Source organism: Capra hircus, chromosome 4 (genome assembly GCF_001704415.2).
Source record: "Capra hircus breed San Clemente chromosome 4, ASM170441v1, whole genome shotgun sequence".
NCBI classification, from domain to species: Eukaryota; Metazoa; Chordata; class Mammalia; order Artiodactyla; family Bovidae; genus Capra; species Capra hircus.
In genome coordinates this window covers 42,712,303-42,728,183 of record NC_030811.1, presented here as the reverse complement: position 1 = coordinate 42,728,183, position 15,881 = coordinate 42,712,303, and the positions used below count along the sequence as shown (strand labels likewise).

At 39.5% G+C, this 15,881-nt stretch overlaps 2 protein-coding genes and 1 long non-coding RNA gene across 9 annotated transcripts in view; 1 reads left to right on the top strand and 2 right to left on the bottom strand.

Annotated features, from left to right (window-relative positions):
• The window catches only part of LOC102187025 (cytochrome c oxidase assembly factor 1 homolog), a 98,477-nt gene extending 96,643 nt beyond the window's left edge, over window positions 1-1,834 (top strand). For all 7 annotated transcript variants that reach the window (XM_018047005.1, XM_005679338.3, XM_005679341.3 and 4 more), the window contains 2 exons: window positions 608-684; window positions 1,469-1,834. In XM_018047005.1, the coding sequence (XP_017902494.1) occupies window positions 608-684; window positions 1,469-1,565 (174 nt within the window). In that variant the 3' untranslated portion in view covers window positions 1,566-1,834. The remainder of the gene's footprint in view (window positions 1-607; window positions 685-1,468) is intronic.
• On the bottom strand, window positions 691-8,589 carry LOC106502045. Its single transcript, XR_001295612.2, has 3 exons — window positions 6,804-8,589; window positions 3,849-4,025; window positions 691-1,321 (listed from the first exon to the last, which is right to left on the bottom strand). It is a non-coding gene; the product is annotated as an uncharacterized LOC106502045 (long non-coding RNA).
• The window catches only part of STK17A (serine/threonine kinase 17a), a 37,920-nt gene continuing 36,074 nt past the window's right edge, over window positions 14,036-15,881 (bottom strand). Inside the window, exon 7 of the mRNA XM_018047003.1 lies at window positions 14,036-15,595. Coding sequence (XP_017902492.1) covers window positions 15,271-15,595 — 325 coding nt within the window. The 3' untranslated portion in view covers window positions 14,036-15,270. The remainder of the gene's footprint in view (window positions 15,596-15,881) is intronic.

Sequence of the window (15,881 nt, the reverse complement as noted above, 5' to 3'; positions counted from 1 at the left end):
TCATTCGGGTCCACTCCTTTTTTTTTTGAGTCTGGCTAGAGGTTTATTGATTTTATCTTTTCCCAGCTCTATAATCTATTAATTTCCTCTGATTTCTAACTCCTTTATGGTCCAGATCAGAGTATGGACCAATTTGCTACTAATAGTTACCCTTTTTAAACAAACAGTGGGCTTGTTTTTTGTTTTTCTATTATGAAAAGTTTCAAGTATATGGAAAAGATGAGAGTCTGTGCTGTGGCACCGACGTATCTGCTGCCTGGATTCGGTACTCTCTTGCTCAGTGTGCTTTATCCCGTACCTATTTGCCTACCTCTATTTGTTCATGAACCTCTAATTTCCAAATAGCCGTACACTTCACCTTTAAATTCATAAGCTATATATCATTAACTAGAGTTTATGGTTGCTTTTTTTGAGGTAAAATTTACTCCCTGTGACCTAAGTCTCCTATCTGATGAATTTTAACAAATGCATCCCCCTATGCAACTCAAGCCCCTACCTAGATACGGACTGTTCCCATCAGCTGAGAGTGGCCTCATGCTTTTCTCACGTTATAGCCATCTTTGAGAGGACAGCGTTGTATCCACTTATGTCTCTTTATACCCCCCAGCTGAAGATCCCTGTCTCTGGACCAAAGTCAGAGGGCCATCTCTATGTCAGCTCATCTAGAGATGCCCCCTTTAAGAGGTATGATGGGAAAGTGGGTGGGGAGCAGGAGGAGAACCTTCTTCTGGAAACAATCTTGATTTCCCTTTTCAACTGCAGCTATATGATTGCGGCACTAAGGATTAGTTTTACAAAGCTTCAGAAGTTTCACAGCCAGGACAACACGCATGCCCATGCTTTTGCTCTTAGCTCAGTCCGGACGTTTTCTCCAGTGCTGACTACTGGATCTGAGGAGCTTTAGTTGGTGTGGTCTAGGTCTGCCATGCTGTGTCACAGTTTCCAACACTGCTGCCTCTGTCATTACAAGTGCATGAAGGCCTGGGTTCCTGTTCCAGAGTTATTCATCACATTCTTTATGTAAGCTCCCCCTCCACCCCATTAATTGGCTTTTCTTGTCTGGTTGCCAGGAGCTAAGTCACTCACTTCCCCCACGGGAAGCCTCTCTCTGAGATGTCTGCTCTTTAGCCAGGATGTATTTTAATTCCTGGGGACAAAAGGAGCAGGCGGTCCCTGCCTGGCCTCGCTGACCCCTGAGCCTGGGATTAGAGGAGGAGCTGAAGGTCGAGGGGAGTTAGGAAACCAGGAATGAGGTGCTCCTTCTCTGATGCCAGCCATTCATTGTGAAACTTGCCTTGATGGTGATTTTAATAAAGATAGCCTGGAATAAAAGGTTAAAACATTGTTAACATACTAACATAAAATAGTTTAAAAAATTTAAGATATCGCAAACAACTGTTTCCTTTTAAACCATGTCTTTTGCCTCAGTGTTTCATTGATGAGAGACTATACTTTTGGTTTTTCTCAGGTGGAACCTTCAGGAGGTCTTCTTAGAGCTCAAGGATGGTCAGCAGATTCCCCTGTTCAAGCCCAGCAGGGACAATGACGAGGTGAAAAAGGAGTGAAGATGATCAGCTCCCTCTGCTCCTGGCCGCCCTGGTCACCATGCGTCCCCCGGGGCTGCAAGTGCGGCCATATGTGATCTCTGTATCATTCTAATTTAACCGCAGTGAACCCTACTGAAGTTTTTAGTTTAATCAGAAACTTACTGTAATTTACAAGAATTTGAAAGTTCTCTGTAAAGAAGTATAGAATAAAGGGAATCAGTATTAATAATGTTGATTTCTCATCTCTCACCAACCCACCCTCCGGCAAAAAAAAAGTTTTCAATGAAGTTTTCTAGCACTGACAATGTTTTTAATTGTTAACATCAGAATGCCAAGGGAGACAGACAAGCACTTCTGTCTGGTCGCTCTCCCCTAAATTTATGTTAAGTAGCTTGTCGGTCATTCTCAAGTACTTAGAATTTTTCTTCTTGTTTTATTTTCTTGTTTTAGTCACCAACTGTCTGCCTACTTGAAGATTCATAAAACAACTGCTTTAACCCAAACATTTCAAAAGCTTAAAACCACCACATTTTAGAGAATCTTACCTGTAGGTTTTTATAGTCTTGCAGGGGGACAAGATCTTCTGAGCACCAGAGCCTATAAATCCCAGAAATCTGCCACTTTTGCTTTGGAAAGGCCAGTTTAACCCCCTCAGTATTATTAAGCTTAATGCCGTTATAATCAAGGATGTTCATCAGCTCTTTTCCTGCACTCTTAATATTCATTGAAGGGAAACTTCAAAAAGGTTATGCGCAAATGTGCTAGAGTATGAGGCCTTTCACCATTGTTCTGTAGTTTGTTTTTTGAATAGAATATTAAGTGGAGAAGTCGTTCCCTGAGGGCACTTTTTCCAGTGTGTGTGTTGATTGATATTACAATCTGTGGAATCTTTTTTGTGCTGCTCTGTTCTTTAACAATTATGTGCCGTTCTATTCTCTAACAGCTTTTACTTCCTTTCAGTGTTTGCTGGATTTTTTTTCTTGCTATGGCCAAACCATAGAAAACCCAAGTGGATCATCTGTTCTGAAGGAAAAGCAAGTTACAATTTTTGTGTAAAATTTGGATTAAGAGGCTTTCCTCTAGTATTATGTAGTGAAAAGATCCTTAATTTCTATTTGAGTCACCATCTGGGGTACTTTTTCCAGTTAAGCGTATTTCAGTGTATTTACTTCTTAATGCCTTCATGGCTGATTCTGAACAGGCCAGAATGCAGTCACTGAAGCAGACACTGTCCTTTCTTCTCTTGAATTGGTGCTGTGTATGTGCAGCCCACTTCTTGTGTATCTAGCAATCACTGTGCCTCAGCCTCGGTCTCCCAGGAATGACCTTGAAAACATCTTGGATAATATACATCATCAGAGGCAAAGGTAACTTTTTACCATCTGAGCAAATGCTCGAAGCCACCCCTGGAGAAAGGGCTTCACTAGCATTGTAAGAATCATATACTTCTGAAAACAGCAGATGAGCAATCACAGCCAACAAGTGGCAGGAGGACTACCACTGGCATTTACTAAATAAGACGCTGCCTGGCCTCTGGTCACAGCAGTTTCCATGATACTGGACCAGCTGAGTTCCAAGCAGTAGTGCGAAAATGACGTAGTAGAAGAGAGAGACCAGTTAGGAATCCAAGAGGCCAGCTGAGTCACTCCTCCCTCTTGGTGGACTGGTGACTCTATGGGCCTTGAGGTCTAAGATTTCAGATATGATGGAGACTGCCTCACAGACAGAAAGAACATGAAAAAAGGTCACAGCAGGGAAAGTGAGCTATACTCCAGAAAGATGATCTGCCCTTTGGCTGGTTAACTGAAGTTATAGTAAAAGCAAGCTCTGGAAAGGCGGCCAGTGCTGGCATTTTACATGCAGGTTATAGCCATCAGATTTTGGAGTAAGTATATGATTCCACTGTTAAGAGACTGTGCCAGATTATACTGATAAGACCTGTATGACTTTCAGAAGTCACAGATTTTACTGTCATTTATCCCATTTTTCTGGTTTTGGCTTCCCCCTACTTGTCTTCCAACCATTCACAATCCAGGGATTTAATAATACCCGCTGAGACAAGGTTCTATCACTCCCAATTTTGGTAAAGTTGTATTCAGCAAAGATGAAACTAAATTACATCCACATGAAGCTACCAGCACTTGGCAAACAGTGGCCTCTCTCCTCTTCCCAGTGGAAAGGCCAGAGAAATGCTCTCTCAACAGCAGCTTTAGGGCTTTCTAAAGGCAAGCAACCTAGACTGTGGACTCTGGTGTTCTCAGCTTGTCCATATTAAAGATATGAATAGATATGAATAAATACCTGTCGGTTACCAGTCTTACAGGTGAGGCAGTGTTCCTACTTCTTGTTGGGAGGCTTGGCCAAAGGAGCCCTGATGATGGCGGCAGGGCATCAAGGAGGTGGAGAGAGGTGAGGGAAACCTCCAGGCTCCACCCACAGGAAGACTTGACTCTTCAGGAACCTGTTCCGTTAAAAGTCCTGTCAGGAATGTGTAAAGAGAAACTGACGTTTTATGATCCAGGGTTCAAAAGTGGGAGATGAAATGTTAGAAACATATCTCAGCCACACGTATGTATCACAGACCACATGTGGCACGCTAAACACCTTTCATTATTAAAGAATGATCCTCCAAGGCAGAAGTTATTTTTCTGCCACCACATAACCATCATACTTTTAAATTTGGCTACCTTGCAGTCTTAATATGAAAGTAATTTTTTACTTACAAATTTTTTTTTTTAATAAAGTAAGAAATTATAAAACTATGGGCTTCCCTGATAGCTCAGTTGGTAAAGAATCCACCTCCAATTCGGGAGACCCAGGTTTGATTCCTGGGTTGGTAAGATCCCCTGGAGAAGGGAAAGGCTACCCACTCCAGTATTCTGGCCTGGAGAATTCCATGGACGGTATAGTCCATGGGTTCACAAAGAGTCGGACATGACTGAGTGACTTTCACGAAAACTATAGGCCAATCTCTCATGACTGTAGTAAAATTCTAAAGACAATGTTTGCAAACGGAGTCCAGTGACATACAGTAAGTGGTATATTGTATTTCTCACTAAGTGTTCCGGTGCCTCCCATGCAGGGCCCTTCTCTTCAGGGAGAGTATACTTCCCTGCCAGCCCTCGGTTCACCATGTTTCTTTGTCTGTCTGCCCTAAAGTCAGTAATGTTCCAGATGGCAGCTATTCCCAGGACCTGGGTGCTAGAATAAAGATGACCCAAAATGAGACAGGTAGCCTGAGCGAGAAATAAACCCTTCTAAGTCCTTAAAACTGGGGACATTTTCACTCCAGCTTAACTGGACTTTTTACAGTGACTGAGCAGTCTATTTCAGAAATGGAAGAGTGGTTTCATGTTAGGAGAACCACTAGTATAGTTCATCACATTAATAAAAGGCTAAGGAGGAAAGTATATATGCTAATTTTAAAAGACACAAAAAGGCATTTGACTAAAATTAAGTATTCATATTAAAAACAAGAGAATTAATGGATAATTCCTTTCTTAAGGGGTGTGTGTGTGTATACATTATATTCTCAAAGCCAACATCTTAATTGGGAAACTGGTAGAGGTTTTTACAAGTTAAGGAGGCATTATATTGACTATTATTTAACACTGTATTATATCCAGTACAATTAGATATTTTTAAAAAGGCCTAAAACATGAGAAAAGAGTAACACAGTTACTGTTTAGGTAGATGATTTAATATATCTGTAAAACCCAAGGCAATCCATGGATCAGTACTGTGTACTTAGTAAATTATAAAACCAATATTCTTCACATAATAATAAATATGTGAAGACACATAAATAAAAGAAATAAAGGGGAGCAGACAATATTTAGAATAGCAAAAACTACTTAGGAAAAAACTTATCAAGAAATTTGCAAAACTTAGATGTGCTAAAAGACACTCCCTGAGGTCCAAATGTAGAACTGAACAAAAGACAAGACATATGGTGTTCTTGGATGGCAAGATTCCTCTCCATAGAGATGTTCTCCCTGACATCTTTATTAATTAATTAGCGTGTCTAACTTTTAAAAGTCCCTAATATTTTTATTGGCCACTTTTAAAAATTTAGACAGGCTAATTAATTATAAATCCATTTGGAAGTAGAAATAAGCAAAGATAGCCAGGAAATCCCTGCAAAGGAAGAGCAAGGAGGGAAGGTAGTGTCACGTCCATTCAAACGTATCTGTGAATAAAATGATGGTGTGCTGGCACGTGAAGAGACAATGCAGGGGAAACCTGGTTACGATAAAGCAGCTCTAAGGCAGAGACGGGGAGGAAGATGCTTGAAAAATGATGCTGGAACAACCTGATAGCCACACACAGCAAAGATGAAATGGAATCCATTTCTCATCATACAGATTCTAATTGGAACAAAGATCTAAATGTAAAAATGAAACCATCTAGGCACTAGCAAAAAAATATAGGTGAATTCTTTTATAACCTACAAGTGGAGAAACTTACTTAACTTACAATGATTCATTGTAAAATAAGGGAAATTGACTATATAAAAACAAATTGCTGCATGTCTAAAAACACCAAGAGACAAGGAAAAAGCAAATGATAAATGGGAAAATACTTCCAATTTAAATTACAAAAGTTCAATATCCCTAATTTCTAGAGTGAAAGTTGAGAAAACAGTAACCCACGAGAAAAATAGGCAAAAGATACTACAAATTCGCAGAAAAGAAATTCAGGTGACTCAAACATTTAAAAAAATGGTCAGCCTCACTATTAAAAAGACTACAATTTCAAATTATAGGAAGATACCATTTTTCTTCTAGCAAATGGGCAATAATCCTCAAATCTGAGAAACTGTTTTCTCAAAAGACTGTGGGTAAACAGGCGTATTTAAATTGCTGGTTTGAAGACAAAAATGCAACACCTGTAGAAGGGAATTTGATGATATCTACAATAATGTCATGTACACTTACTATTCTATGCAGCAATCCCACTGCACTAAGATTCTATCCCAAAGAAATGCTGGCAAAAAAATACAAAAATGCCATCAATGTATAGATTATTTAATGCAACATTGCTTGTAACAGCAAAAAACTGTAAACAACCTGAATGTAACCCAACTATTCATCAGTAGAGAATGGGTTACACCAGTTTTGGGATTTCCTTATAATTGAGGAGTCTGTACTCCTGAAAAGGAATTCTACATATGCATGTTTATATGTATGTACATATTAGCTTCTACTTTCAAAGAGGAACAATGGGAGAATAACTGAAGTCAGTACCAGTAGTTACCTTTGGGGAAGTAAACAGCAAGGGGATGTAAGCAGGAAACAGGGATGGAAGCTGTGATTTCCACAAAGTACCTTGTCTTATAGTTGAGACTTTGAAACCATGCTGTTTTGTTTTTACATAATTAAAAAATAAAACTGCAAAGAAAAAAAAACCTTTAAAATACTTTTTAAAGAAATATTTCTTCTCTATATGACTCATTTGTTAAACTATATTTAGTGACTTTCTGCCTCAACATCCCTAGTGGGATATATCCTCCTGGCAAAAAAGGAATCCCAAGAAATTTTAAACTACCACTGGTCTAGTGTTACTGTCTGTGTGTGTGTACACACTCATACGCATTCACTGGAGACTTCTCCTTCCACAAACCTGGCTCTCATAATTTGAGGTGTATTTACTAATTTTCTCAGACCTAAAATACACAGAACCACTGTCAACTCTAAGAAGCAAAACCCCCAGGAGGGACAAGATAAAGACCTTTTCTCTGTTCTTCCCATTAAGCACAGCTAAAACCTGGGCTATTTATCAAAGCAGCAGAAACAACCTGAAAAATGAAAAGGCCGCAGACTAGCTAAGGACTTTGGACCCAAATAGTAACACAGCAGTGAGTTCCTGTGTTTTCTTTTACCTCATTTTCCCCAGACTAGGTGCTGGTAAAACCAGCAGCCTCAAAACACCGATGGCAGAGATAACTGAAGCCAAGAAAAGCTGGCTTTCTCAAGCCAAAGAACTTCCACATGGTAACTGTCAGACACCATGGATAAAAACAGGGCCCCAGCCTTCCCCTGTCAGTTGGCATCAGGTGGAGAGCCCAGACTTTCTCCGTTACTCAGCTCTCATGAGGCTGCCCCTGGTCCTCTGCAGGGATGGTGGCAGAGAAGTCTCAGTGGGGAGCTAGGACTCCATCCCTGCCCTGTGATATCCTCTCCCCACCCCGTGGCATCAGTGGAGGCCACACAGGGAGCCAGCCCACACTTCTACACCTACCCACCATTCTCATGGTGTCAATGAGCCCCATGTTCTTCAGACAGTAAAGAGGTACCCTTAACCCCTGCCAGGGTGTCAGAGGAGGCCAAGTGGTGAACCTGGACCTTCACCCTACAATGGGCAGCAGCGAGGAGGCAGCGTGCATACCCCCACTTTGCCCACCAGCATGGTGTCAGAGAAGATGTGCTGAAACAAGATTTAAATAAGATCCAGAGTCTTTTAACATAAAACCAAGTGTCCAGTATAAAGAGAAAATTGTATTTTTGTATACCAAGAACCAGGAAAATCTCAGCTTAAAAAGAAGGGAAGGATCAGGAACTTAGAAATTACCCAATCTGAACCAAGAGAACAGTCCAAAAATAGTACATGGGAGTCTATAATAAAAAAATCCAGCATTCATGTCACTGGAATCTCAGGAGAGAAGGTAAGGGTGGGGCTGAAAAAGCATTTGAAAGAATTAATGGCTGACATGTTTCCAAATGTGGCAAAAGACATAAACCTATACATTTAAGAAAATGGGTGAAACCCAAACATAAACCTATGAAATCTATGATAAAACAAACTTCTGAAAAATAAAGGCAAAGAAAAAAGCTTGAGAGTAGCAAGACAGAAATACCACCTTGCCTACTCTGGAAAGATAATCCAGGTGAAAGATGTCTCCTCAGAAACCGTGGAGGGCAGAAAAACAGCACAGAATTCTTCAAATGCTAAAAGAACTGTCAACTATGAATTCTGTATCTGATATAATTATCCTTCAGGAATGAAGGAAGAATAAAAACATTCCAGATGATGGAAAGCAAAAACAGATCTGCTGCTGCTGCTAAGTCGCTTCAGTTGTGTCTGACTCTGCGACCCCATAGACGGCAGCCCATGAGGCTCCCCCGTCCCTGGGATTCTCCAGGCAAGAACACTGGAGTGGGTTGCCATTTCCTTCTCCAATGCATGAAAGTGAAAAGTGAAAGTGAAGTCACTCAGTCGTGTCTGACTCTTAGCGACCCCATGGACTGTGGCCCACCAGGCTCTTCCGTCCATGGGATTAGAGCTACCTTAAAAGAGTGACTAAGGGAAGTTCTTGAAATAGAAAGGAAATGCTTAAAATAAAAAAGTCTTAGAACATCAGGAAGGAAGAATAGAGCAAAAATGTAGAAGAATTGATCCTTTTAACTGTGTTGTTGAAGACTCTTGAGAGTCCCTTGGACTGGAAGGAGATCCAACCAGTCCATCCTAAAAGAAATCAGTCCTGGGTGTTCATTGGAAGGACTGTTGAAGCTGAAACTCCAATACTTTGGCCACCTGATGCAAAGAACTGACTCATTTGAAAAGATCCTCATGCTGGGAAAGATTGAGGGCAGGAGGAGAAGGGGACTACAGAGGATGAGACGGTTGGATGGCATCACCGACTCAGTGGACATGGGTTTGGGCGGACTTCGGGAGTTGGTGATGGACAGGGAGGCCCGGTGTGCTGCGGTTCATGGGGTCACAAAGAGTTGAACACGACTGAGTGACTGAACTGAACAGGTAAATATGATAAACTGTCCTTCTCTTTGAGTTTTCTCAATTGTTTGATAGTGGAAACAAAACATATAACATTGATATAATACTTTACCCAAACTGGTAAAATGTTGATACCAACCCATTTTTGTTGAGATTGAACAGTTATGTATATAAATTGTGGTTACAGGAAACTACATGTGATAAAAGGGTTTTGTTATTGAACTACAGCTACATAAGATGTGTCTGTACTATCTTGCCAACTCCCTGTAAGTCTGTAATTATTTCAAAACACAAAGTTTTTAAAGATGTAGGACGAGGACACAGAATATGTTGCTTTGAAGGGGGCACGGATGATGGATAATCCTTCCCTCCTGAGTGATTTCCACTCTCTGAGGATTAAACATATCTCTTCCTAAGTATCTTGATTTTTTTCTTCTAGGTATATTTCTCTCACAATTTATTAGAAAGCTGGTCACTTTATAATATAAATATCATGTTAGAGAACTAACATGATACTAATTCTCATGAAAACCCATCACAGTGTATCAACAGTAAGCATTTTTATGTAAAAAGTCATACTATTGCTGGTAACATATTTAGTAAAATAGTTTTAGGAGATAAAAACTCACTTATTTTAATAAAACTGGTAAGAAGGAATGCAAAGTACTAAGATTCTTCTGTCATGTAAAATAAACTGCTCCCCAAAGGACTGTGTCAGTACTGGTTTGAAACAGGAAAATCTCCTGTTTAAAATATGTTTAGATGACAATAGCCCGGGGGTTGGCAGACTTATTCGGAAAGAGGCCAGATACTATCTATTTTAGGTTGATTAGGCCTTAGGATATCTGTTGCAGCTACTCAACCCTGTGAAAGCAGCTGCAGAAAATGTAAACGAATGGGCTGTGTTCCAAGAAACTTCATTTATCAAACACGCCACATGGCATAAGGCGCCAACCTCTGTACTGCCTAATCTCAGGATACTTATCCTCCAGTTATTAAAAAAAGATCCATCCACAATCTAGCTATACTGAAACAATTTTTAGATATCATTATTTTGTGAACATTATCTAAAATGCAGTAAAAGCCCTAGAAAGCACAATGATTCTATCCTTGTTTTGTCAGCAGCTGTAAGATCTCGGGCAGATCACACATTCTGAGATTCTATCACTTCATTTCTACTCTGAGAGAATTAGAGGAGGGAGTGTTATTCCTTCCTAATTTTGGTATTATGAATGTTGGCAGAATTCCTTCCAGTCTTAGGAACAAAACTTTAGGCTGAGACTTTAAATGAAGAGTTTCGGGAAAGGTACACTCAATTTTATTTGAATAACTTATAACGTAGGTCTGATTAAGCACAATGAGGTAAAACTTACCACTGGAGGATTAGGAGCATCAAAAACCAAAACTGCCAAGATCTTCAAATTACAGCAAACCCAGGAATGAAGTTAGCAAAGGATGCACAAGGCCTCTACACTGGAAAATATTAAACCATGTTGAGAAAAAGTGAAGTGAAGTAAGTAGGAATGCACACCATGTTGTTTTTTCTAGTTTCTTTGCATTTTTGAACAATCTTAGAAGGAACTGGAAGTCCTGTTGTACTTGACATCAGGACTTACAAAGTTCTGACAAAAAGATAAGCAAATAGATTAATGAAACAGAAGAGTGTGCATCAGTAGGTCCACAGACATTGTGGTCAGATGGTTTTAGACTGAGACACCAAAACAGTGAGTAAAGGAAAATTGCTGTGACAAGTGGTGCCGGAACAAACTAAATATTCATATGGAAAACAAAGACACTTGACCCCTCTGTGTATGTTAGTTGCTCAATTGTGTCTGACTCTTTGTGACCTCATGGACTGTAGCCCGCCAGGCTCCTCTGTCCATGGAATCCTCCAGGCAAGAATATTGGAGTGGATTGCCATTTCTGACCCCTACCTAATAACAAAGGGGAAATTTTTTTAATTCAAAGTGGATCATGGACCTGAACAAAAAAGTTAAAACTGTAAAGCTTAAAAAAATATTCCTGACTTTGGGGTTGGTACAGACTTCTTACAGAGGACACAAAGTATTAACCCTAAAACAAAAATTGATGAATTGGACTTCACTGAAGTGAAAAGCACCTTCTCATCACAAGACGTGAGAAAACAGACAAATTATGGCAGGAAAAAATGTCTACCATAAATCTTACAAAGGACTTATATCCAGGACTCATATCTTAAAAGATTATCACAAGTCACTATCCAATTAAAAAGCGCAAAAACCTGGTTCAATCAAACACGTGAAATATTCGTTCAGTAGTCATCACGGAAATGCAAATTAGACCACCTTGAGACACCACTACATACCCATGAGAACGGCTAAAATAAAAGATGGCCATCACTAAATTGAAGCAACGGGAACTCTCATATTTTGTTGGCAGGAATGGAAATGAACAATCACTTTGGAAATGGTCATTTTCTCAAAAAGATGGATACACAGCCATCTATCCTGTGGCCTAGAAATTCTATTTAATCTAAAAAGAATGAAAATGTGTCCATAAAAAATTCCTAGGCAAGAATATCTATAGCAGTTTTATTCATATTAGACAGAACCTGAAACAGACCTGGGGTCCATGAACAGAAATATGGTTTCACATAAACTGTGGTGTGTGCAAACAGCACCACATGGCGACACGCAGCACATGGCTGATACAGCTGCCTGTGTGGATGAGTCTCAGTCACCAGAGTCAAAGCCACACCGGGGGACATGCCATATCATTTCCCTCTATGTGAATATATTCATTTGTCAGGCTCAAGAGAGGCTGCTATGGATTTAGAGCTGTCCATTTGCATTACCTGTAGATTATATCCCCCTTCCTACAATAAAATAGCTAAGGCTCTTGAGATTAACATTTTTAATCTGGCTCTTTTAGTTTTGTAACAAATTGAAGGTCAAGCGCTAGGTGATCTTTAACAGTTTTGGCTATCTTATTTTTATCAGTCTAATTCAAAACCCTCCAAGTGTGAGCTTAAAACGTACTCAGGATTGGTTTGTTGGTACCTTGGGATGACCCACATTGGTATCCAGGGAGCACTGCTGGCTCAGTCCTCCGTGGACAGAGCCACACAGCACCCACCTCTTGTCCAGCTTCTCGTAGTGACCTCTTCTCTTCTACGCTTTCTTCCAAACTGAAGTCCATAGGAAAAGCTTAAGATATACCACAATTAGCATCTGACCTCTCTCTGTAACTACTGGAGAAAGCCATATTCTACTATTCAGGTGAAGACAAAATGGAACATTAGGACACAATTTCCCAATTGACAAACCACTTGTACATTTTGCATAATTCATAAGCGACTCATCAAGCTAAAATATAATGTTGAATTTTACTATAATTAAAACTGGATTTCTAAACTGCATGGACAACTCAATAGTTTAGTTTAGTCCTTTGTAAACTAGTGAAAAGAAATAATTAACATGAACAGCTTTAGATAAGTGCAGAGCTATTTGGTAAATAAAGTAATGGAAAGGTTTGGTCCAAAATTGTGAAGACTCTGAATGCTCTACTTATATTACAGAAACCAGAAAGTGTCGATATATCCTTTACCAGTGTGCTTCTAAAGAAGCTGTACAATTTCTCACTTCAAGACACAAAAGCAAATATTTAAGAAAAATATTAGCAAAATGCCCTACGAATTCAAACGGTTGACTTGACACTATTGCTTCCATCACAGGCAGGCGTGATCTAGGCAGCTGGAGGGGGTTACGGATATTCTTGTTGAACTGAATGAAGCTTGACATACATTCAGAGCCATTCAGGTTTCTGTGACCCAATAAAGTAATTGGTACTGGGCTTTAAAAATAATAAAGCATTGTATAAACCTGACCTTTTAAATGCATCAGACCTATCAGAAAGATCAAAGAAACTTACCCTTATATGCTAAAGTAAAAATATGCAAATTAAAAAAAAAAAAGCACAAAAGCAGCTAAGGATAGTAGTGTACTACAAGTGACAAAGTGTCCAGCTAAAAGAAAATACATCTTTTCTCTTTTACAAATTCAGCAATTAAATGTATTCATTATGGATACAATTTTAAAACTGTTTGGAAAAAGTCTATAAACTGTGGTCCACATGATTCTGATTTTAAACCTGAACAAATCCATCAAGTATAAAACCGCATTGTTCAAATACTGGGTATTTTTTTTCTCACCTATTTTTTTTCAGAGATACTTATAAAAATTTGACTAAAATTATATTTTACCTCAAGACTTACCTGAGACTTAGCGTTGCAGCTGTGTGTTTTCACTAAAAACTGCCACTGCAGCAGAATTTCCTCTTCCTCTTTCTAGAGCTTGTTTAGAAATGCTTGTTTCTAGGAAACTGTACAAATCAATATACCAATTTGGTGAGAAAACAGTGCAACCCAAGGGTGCGAAGTATCTAATCAGTTTCATCAGATGGTATTGGAACAACAGAGGCTGCGATGCTCACATGGCAGGACTGGGAGCCCGTGGGGACCAGGCATGTCCAAGTCCCACCTGGTCCCCTGCACAGACCTAGAACAGATGGCTTGGTGCCCCCTTCATCTGGATGCTGACAACTGAGCAACCAGGCTGGGAAGAGAGCATTGTAGGATTCCCTGGCAGACTGTGAGGGACTGGCCTGAGCAGTTCACAGTACAGAGCACACGTGTACACACGGCATACGGGTCACAGACAGGTTGTATTCATCTGATACTAGGACCTAATACAAGATAAATAAAGACCCTCAGACTGTTCCATGTAAGAAGGATATTTAGTTGCTTTAAGTTATACAGCATCCACTTTTACATTTGCATTTTTTAATGCAATAGGAATTTACTGTTCACTGTGGGGCCCAGATACAATTGAAGTATTCAACCCTAAATAAATGCTACTGAGTATATTCAAAGTCTTTTGGGGACAAGGAAGGGTATCTCCCTAATGACCAAGTCTCCAAAGTCAAATTGCTTATGAACAAAGTAAAGGTTTATAAATATTCTGGCTTTTTGTAAGTTTTCCCAATATAGCTTGGGGGCTAATACAACTCAGCAGAAGTAGAGGCTCAATGGTCAGCATGAATATGCTTTGTTATTTCTTCTCCCGACACCTAGGGATTTTATTAACAAAAACAGCATTATACCATCTTCTCACTGACCAAAGCACCATTGTGTTGATCCGATCATGTAAGCGGTGACTCTCCTAGGAGACCAAAGTGACAGTCCTGTGCAGGGATGCGCCTATGAAGGAAGGCGTGACGAAGGAGACGCAGGCTGACACTGGTGGAATATGACAGGATGACTTAACCTTGGCCTTGAAAACCAGAACCATTTCAGAGGTGAGAAATCACACCACTCTTGCTAGTGATGTTGAGGAAAAACAAATTAGCCAAGGTTTTTCATTGATGGGGTGACAAGCATTAGAGAAAAAAACAGACAACAGAAGCCAAATTAAATCAACATAAAGCAGTAATATATAAATAAGACATTTTTAAACTAGTGGATTTGTTCTAGGTCTCAAAAATTTGGAAAATACTTAAAATCTTACTCCCTCTAAAAAAACCCAAAGTGAAAAAGTATCAATTTTAGTAAAGGTATCAACATATATATATATGCAGATATACATATGAATAATGCAAAACAGATTTACACAGGTGTTAATTTTGGCACTTTTACTTGGATTTTTACAGAAAGTGAATACAGATGTCTTTGCATATAAATTCTCATTCTGGAGAAGCAGGATGCAGAAATAAAAGGTTCAAACATCTCCCTTCTTAAAAAGAACATTGAAAAAGGTAACTTCACCCGTGAAGCCTCCTCGGCCACTTGATAAATCTGGCTTGATTTCTCTTACTCCACAAGTTTGACAAAGTTACTTTAAGTTTCTATCACTGATACCTGGTCATCCATTTTCAGTCCATGTACCATTTGGTCAGAAGTCCATAAATAATGTTTCCAATGTAGAAATGTTAAAGTTCTAAAGGGAAATACTGCTCAGTAGATAAAATCTCCTGGAATGTCTTGTAGCAAAGGTTCCTCAAATTTAAATCGTTTGGAAATGGCCTTCTGCTCCATTTTCTCTTTTTCAGACTGTCTGCACTGTCCTAAAGTATATGAAGTAACTACAATTAGCTCCTCTGTTACGATGGATTCCTCGGTTTCTGGCTTCTGAGTATCTGAATTACTTTCAGACACAGGATCTGCTTCCTGGAGGGCATGTCCTTCTTCTAAGGCCCCTTTGACCTTGAAAGCAGGCTCGTCAACACCGCTCTGAGTCAGCCATGGGTGTTTCAGACACTCCTCTGCAGTGGCGCGATCTCTGGATAGGGATACACAGTTTACACTTAAGACAAGATGGCTTAAAACTTCAATCATAAGTCAGGCCTAAGGGATTATATTTGGGGACATATGAAGAGCTGGCAAAAATCTTACTGTAGTTCCTGAATTAAACGAAGTTTTAGCATTTGCTTGCAAAAACCATTCTCTACAATGTTGAAAAATAGTATTTTAAGCAAGTTATCTCTGAAAAGCTCCCTTGAAAGACGAAGAACAGATGGAAAATGTCTGTTACACTGAGGTGCTTTTCACATTTTCTGAAAACATTT